The sequence below is a fragment of the Montipora foliosa genome, chromosome 7 (assembly GCF_036669935.1).
Source record: "Montipora foliosa isolate CH-2021 chromosome 7, ASM3666993v2, whole genome shotgun sequence".
Taxonomy (NCBI): domain Eukaryota; kingdom Metazoa; phylum Cnidaria; class Anthozoa; order Scleractinia; family Acroporidae; genus Montipora; species Montipora foliosa.
Genome location: NC_090875.1, coordinates 42515671 through 42523170, shown reverse-complemented (window position 1 = coordinate 42523170; position 7500 = coordinate 42515671). Strand labels below are relative to the sequence as shown.

The 7500-nt window shown below is 38.8% G+C and overlaps 1 protein-coding gene across 1 annotated transcript in view; it reads right to left on the bottom strand.

Moving 5' to 3' along the window:
* The window catches only part of LOC138009552 (tyrosine kinase receptor Cad96Ca-like), a 45641-nt gene that overhangs the window by 20975 nt on the left and 17166 nt on the right, over positions 1-7500 (bottom strand). Inside the window, exons 6-7 of the mRNA XM_068856629.1 lie at positions 5944-5984; positions 4592-4688 (exon numbers count right to left, since the gene is read on the bottom strand). Of these exons, the coding sequence (XP_068712730.1) occupies positions 4592-4688; positions 5944-5984 (138 nt within the window). The remainder of the gene's footprint in view (positions 1-4591; positions 4689-5943; positions 5985-7500) is intronic.

Here is a 7500-nt window from a genome sequence, read left to right as displayed (position 1 = left end):
AAAGAGAGAATGTTGAAGTCGGTGATTTCGTCCTGGAATTGATCTCAAGTCGCAAGAGATCAGAATGGGGGGTGGCGCTGATTGTAAACACCTATCCAGGCAAGGATGAATAGGTCAGAAAGGTGCGGATCAAGAAAGAGAGTGGCGAGTACGATCGCCCTATCCACAAGCTTGCCTGATTGCTTCGAAGCAAAAGCTTAGTGGAAACGAACAATAATATTGAGACATAGTAGCGCTCAAGAACACTAAACTGATAGTTTACAATTGAGTTACACCTTGTGCTAATTAAATTGTTGCGCAATTAGACTCCTAATTTCCGCACTGGGGCCGAGTGTCTTGCACTCCGTTGAAAGATTTTTTAATTAATTAATTAATTTTATTTTTTTATTTTTTTTTCACTCTTGGAATTGCGTGAATAGAAATTGGACACAGATAGAAAAGGGCCCCGATATTCAAAACAGTGTATTTGTTACTTCTGCAAATATACGAAAATAGCTTGCTTGAAACGGGATTACGCCTTACAGTTTTGTAAGTATATGTATGTTACACGTAAACTTGAAATTCAGGTTGAAATGATTTCAACCTAGGTAAATTTAATTTTAAACTAGGTTGAAATTAAAAGTAAGAAACACCAACAAAACGTCCATCAATTGTTGGGAAGTACGTGTATGTTGGTAAGTAAATCGGTGCTGGAAGTAAGGGGATGTTGTTAGCGTACTTCTTTTTAGCGTAGTCTTTATGGGTACTAGTTGGGGCTGATTTATATGGCTAGCATAAACCCTCATCCTTCCAAGGTGGGGTCCAATGCGACCCCCAGTGATAACAAACATTCACCAAAGCTCGTATGTCTGGACAATTTTTGTCAGATCTCATGAATTCGTCTCTTTGTGTCAGTTGCTTCAAATGCAAATGTTACTTTTAAAATCCAAAGGACTGTGTAAAATTGGTGCTTATTTTCTTATTGGGGTCTAATAAAGTTCAAGGGTACTAATTGAATTACTGGACAATTCAATGTAATTTACATAAGGTGCTAACAAGAAAGAAGCCTATTCGATGTAGGATTGCTTTGTTCACATCAGACTTCTTTTGTTTCCCTTAAGTAATGGCGGCAAAAGGTAGAATTGCACATTACAATACAGAAGAAACTCTCCGGGCAGTTCTAGAAGTGCAGTCAGATGAATCTGAATTAGAACTTTCCGACAGTTCCGATACAGAAAATCACCATTTTTCAGAGCCTTCAGACCACGATGATACTGAGTCAGCTCCTACAGTACCACACGACAGGAATGCAACAGACTAGGCTGTAACTCCTTCGATCTGAACCTCCAAATGAGCCTAGAAGAGGTCGTGGTAGAGGTCGAAATCGTGGCTAAGCTAGAGGACGACGGCAGCCAGTTAGGGTTGCTTGGGGAGACGAAGATATCGCTCAAGATGTACTTATTGCCAAGAATGGAACCGTTTGGCGGACTACCCCATAAATTGGAGGTCGACGTCGCTTGCTAGACATATTAAGGACACCTCCAGGAATAACAGATGCTGCTAAATGCAACTCAGTCGAGGAAGCCTATGGATTTTTCGTCACCTTAACTATGGTTGATCTCATTGCTCTAGAAACTAATCGTGAGGCTAGACGAAAGGTCACGCAATGGAATGAATAAAATCCTGAGAATCAGAGATTGGCAAGAAGTTGACTAAGGCCTTTGTTGGGCTTTGTCTTTATGCCGGGTTGCACAAATCAAATAACGAATCTGTGTCCTCGTTATGGTCAGATAATGAGGGGAGACCAATGTTCGCTGCAACCATGTCCGGGAATAGATTTACAAGTATTTTCAAGTTCTTAAGGTTTGATAATCGTGCAACTCGGCAAGAAATACAAGCTGATGACAAACTCGCACTATTTAGGGATTTTTGGAATCTATTTCAAGCACAACTTCTAAAGTTCTATATTCCTGGTCCAGATCTTTGTGTAGCTGATCAACTTGTGGCCTTTAGAGGCAGATGCGGTTTTCGCCAGTATATTTCATGTAAGCCAGCTAAATAGGAAGTTAAAATTTGGTGGTGCTGTGATTCACAGACCTGTTACCCGTTGAAAGGTGATGTTTATCTCGGAAGGCAACCTGGCCAACTAAGAGAAGTTGGGCAGGGAGCTCGTGTTGTTAAACAGCTTGTAGAACCATGGCGTAGAAGTGGAAGGAATGTCACAACAGACTTTTTTTTTCACCTCTATCCCTCTGGTAGAGGATCTTCTGAAGAATAACTTGATATGTACCAAGGGAGAGGCAAGTTGTGTTGATGCTGTCGACAATGCATCATGATGACCTAGTAGATGGTGACACCCAGAAATCAGAAATTATCCTCTACTATAACTCAGCCAAAAGTGTAGTAGATAATCTGGATCACCTGACAAAGATGTACACAAGTAGAAGAAAAATCAACCTTTGGCCTGTAGCACTATTCGGAAATTTCGTTGATATTGGGGCTGTAGCAGCATTTATTGTCTGGTTAGGCAACTTTCCTCATTGGCAAATTTCCGAAGGTAAAACGCAGGAGACGCCTCTTCCTTTCAGAGCTAGCAAATCAGCTTCTCATACCTCATATGAGACGCAGAGCACGTACACCCACCCACACCGATCAGGAATTCCATGAAGAGGATTGGAGTTGATCTTCCTTTACCTGTCCACCCAAGCTCAAGGTCACGCGAGTGTGGCAAAGAGGAAGAGATGTAACCTCTGCCCTTGTGGATTCGATAAGAAGGTTCGGTTGACATGCGATAGGTGCAAGCACCCAGTCTGTTCAGCTCACAGTGTTCAACAAGTGTTTTGTGATGAATGCTCCTGGACCTAAGGCGTCCCATGATGTTACAGGCACTGTTTAGTTACATCCCATCAGAATCAAAACGGAATATCCATCCAGAATATCACACAATTTTAATTCCTTTATATATTTTCCAACAGCAATTCGCTGTTTTGCAGCAAAGGTTTATGATTTTCTTGTTAGAACTTCTATGCAGCCCTGTGTCATGCATTATATACCACAGTTGTTTTTTCAATAGTCAATGACCGTAATAAAGGATGGGGTCTGACTAGACCCCAGCTGGTACGATTTGCATAAATCTGTTACGTTTTCTAAGCATGTTGCCTAATTGGCACCTAAAACGCTCCCTTTAATATCAAGGAACAATTTGAACGTTTACATCAGTAAATGAAAGTATAATTAACATCAGTTTTCTAACAAGCCATTGAATATCGTAACTGAACATGATTGAAAGAAAACTAAGGAGTGTATGTTGGCTGAAGACAAGGAAAAAAATGGGTTATTAGTAAATAAATGTGACAGATTGTTTATTAACTGAATAATAAATCACGTTTGAGCAAAGGGAAATGTCATAACAACGATATTCTGTCATATTTTGTTATGGGGTCAAACTGGACCCCAGTTGGTATGATTCATATGTAAAATATGTTAGTAGGATGAGGGTTAAATGTAGTTCAGCAGAAACCCCTTTGTGGTTACAAGTACTTAAACAATCAAACTCAAAGTTGTTTTATTTTTTTTCTGGTAGTTCACAAAGTTTGTAAGCTTTATTAAACAGTCATTACTTGTATGCAGTTAAACAACGAGACGTCATTTCCTTGTTTTTGCACCTCTTGTACATGTGTCACTGGTCAAGTGCTTTTTGCACGTGGTAGTGAAACGTATTGTGTTAGTTGTGTCTAATGACACATTCATGTCTTAAGTAATTTGTAGTCTGTTTGGTGCAATCCAAGTGTCAATAATTCCAAATTTGGTTAAATCATAAATCCATGTTCTTTACCAATAAATTTACCAAGAAGTGTGTTTGGGTGTAATGGGTTTTTGTCCAATTATTAATTTTGTTTTGACAAGGTTGTTGACTTGGAATGAAATAGTATTGATATTTCCTAGTTGTAATTTTGTTGTAGTATTGCCTCTGCGTGTTTCTAGCTTTTTCCTCTTGAGATGTCCTTATTTCCCTTGTTGACTTGATAAGTGAATTTCAAGCACGTTTACGTGCAGCTTCTTCTTCTTCTTCTTCCATGGTAGAATGTTGGTCAATTTTTTTTAATATCTGGGTTAGTTTTGGTTTCTTTCCATGGTGGTGAATTAAATTCACCTAGTTTGATTAAATTTACCTAGTCAATTTGATTTATTTTAACCTAATTTGATTTAAATTGACCTGAATTTAATCTCAACCTGTAACATCTACAACATGTTGCAGAAAGGTCGTCTGTTCCATTATCCGATTTATTTCGTTTCATAGTGTACTCACATGCATGCCTCTTTTTTTCAGTTGACTATTAAGTTACTTTATGCAACGTGGAAGTGCGCGGATTAAACTACTGGTAGATCCTGTGAGCAGTTTTCCTTCCCAATTCGATACATTTTTTCCCACACAAACCCTTGTAATTTCACTATGATGTAGATTATATTAAAATTACGTCACACGCTAATATTAGAGCTTGGGCCTCCTGTGATGCAACTCTTTAACAATTTTCCTTTCATTTTTTCGTTTCAAAAAAATAGTACGTTACCACGCCTTAAGCACAAGAAAATGATTCGAAAGGAGACTCACATAGTGTCGGCGATGTGTTGGGGTTTCGGCATGCGATAACCTTTCTGCAATTCTGCTATAGTCTTGGCCTCCGACCAACCCGGATATGGAATGCCTCCTGTTAATTGTCAACATTTCATTACTGTCTTATCCTATTTACCACCTGCTACAACAAAAAAATTACTGTAGTTTCACAAACATGTAAGTTTCAGCCGGCTTTTGTGCTCGCTGGTTGACTGGATTAGTAAACGAGAAGTGCAGTGGGTTAAATTTTTAAATTTCTAAAACTTCTGCAGACGATGATTAAAGGCGCACCTCACAACCGACAGGAATTGCATGCCTTGGAACAATTTTTGTATATGAAAATCCAGTCAAATTCGAATTTTTTTCCATTTAGATCGCTGCAATAAGCAATGCGAAGTTCCAGAACACAATCAAACGGTCCAAAAGCCTGTCGGTTGAAGGTGGGTCTTTAAAGAAGATGCAGTCGGGAATAACAACCAAAGAAAGGCCCTATCGTAGAAGAAAATCAAACAATCCGGGTGAAGTCCGGTCTCAACTGATTACCCCAAGGGTAGAAATAATAATAATGACAACAAGGATAATAACCCCGACAACAACGACGACATAATTAGACGCACCCGGATTCAATAAGCGTCACGAAGTGTCTTTTTGATCTTTTCTCCAAATCAACATCACTCTTGACTCGGAATTCTAACGTCACAAAGTGTCCCCCCAAATACTGCTTTTCAAGTAATGATAAACGTTACCGTGACCTTATTGTTAGAAATAGCTATGGGATACTTAGACTTAAAGGGACATTTCGTCTTGGATTTCAAAAGTAGGCTTGCATCTAATTACAAGGAAGGGTAACCTTTTGGAAACGTTGGCCGTGTAGCACGTATATTTCAACAGACTTAACTATTAGAGTGTAATGTGAAGTGCTAGTTTTCTAGCCATATGAACCATGTGAGCCTTAGCCCTACTAATGGAAATGGGCCCACACAAGGACACAGGAAAACTCTGACCAGTATGGGAATTGAACCCACGACCTTCATTTCATTAGTAGCCGTTTGACCTTGTAGCACAGTCGGTAGAGCAGCGGTGACCTAACCCGAAGGTCGTGGGTTCAATTCCCACCCTGGTTAAAGTTTTCCCCTGTCCCTGTGTGGGCCCATTTCTATTAGCAGGGCTAACGCTCACGTGGTTCATATGGGTAGAAAACTAGGACTTCACATTACACTCTAATAGTTAAGTGTGTTGCATCTAATTACTTGAATTTGTGGACATAAGTGACGAAGATGATGAGAATTTGGACTTAAACTCACCATGCTTATGAATGAATGTTGATTCTCAATACACAAAACACCTACCGATGGTAAAGATCTCATAAAGGACGACTACATAGGACCACCTGTTAAGTAGAAATGCGGTTACATCAAAAACATTCTAAATGATAGGTATGCAATAGGAGATGGTTGTGAAATAAATGTGTCTAAAAGAAGGTTAACTCTAGAATTCAAAACGGTAATCCTGTCTGTTAGATACAAAATACTTATTACGGTAACATTTGAGCTGTATCACAATTTACAGCAGTATGAATTTGCCTACATACTGCGTTTAGTTTGGCTTTCTTTCTTATCAATTACTAATTAATTTTACAAGCAACCTTGTTAATGAATTATTGGTTATTCATTCCAATTATTGTTCCTGTCCGTTGTTGTCCTGTCTCCGTGTTGGGGATGTCGATGTTGCTCTAGTTAAAGCCGCTTCCAATCTTGGCGTTGTCTTCGATGATACTATGTCTTTTAAATCACATATTTCTGATGTTTGCAAGTCTTCTTTTTATCATCTTAGGAATATTTCGAGAATTAGAAAGTATTTGACCCGCGAAACTACTGAAATGTTTGTTCATGCTTTTGCCACCTCTAAACTTGACTACTTATTAACTCTCTACTTTATGGACTTCCTAAGTTCCTTATTGCTAAATTACAATGTGTTCAGAACTCTGCTGCGCGTCTAGTTTGTATGACTTTAATTGATCGGCATTGGCTTCCCATTAGGCATCGTATTGTTTTTAAGATTCTTCTTTTGGTTTATAAATCTCTTAATGATAAGGCCCCGTCGTATTTATCTGATCTTTTAACTCATCGTAGGAGCTTGTATTCTTTGCAATCAGTTAGTTATGGCGACTTTGTAGAGCCATATTCAGAAATGCAAACTTATGGAGATCGACCGCTTGCAGTATGTGCCCGTAGATTGTGGAACTCTTTTCCTCTTTCAATACGTAGGAGTTCTTCTGTTGACATTTTTAAAAACGTGTTGAAAACGTTAACTTATCTTTTTAAAATGTTTGTTAGTGAATGTCAGTAAATGTAGTCTGTTTATAATTCATTTTTATTTGTTGTAAAGCGCCACGGACGATTTATTGGAGTTTTGCGCCATAGAAATACTCTTTATTATTATTATTATTTATTATTATTATTATTATTATTATTATTATTATTATTATTGATATTGTCTGCTTTCGTGCGGACGTCAACTCCATCAATGCGGTGGACTGGTCATCTGTGGAACGGGTAGCGATAGTGGAAACTTTAAATCTGATTGAAACCGAATGGGCCCTTTGCAGGTGGCAATCACATGGTACAAAACCCGCCATACTGGAGAGCAAATTGCGCACTTGAACATCTAAAACTAAGAAAATTAAAGTGTTTTGTTTTAGACGTCCAAATGCGCAATTTGCTCTCCGGCATGATGGTTTTTGTACCATGTGACGCTCAGTTGCAAAGGGCCAATAAACGAGAAGGAGGAGTCATCCTCACACTTATCTAGACAATAGTTCAGTTTCAAGTTCTCCATGACCGCTGAAAAAGAATACTGAGGACGCATTTTAACTGGGCTGGCCTCCATCTGAAGTTAACAAAAAT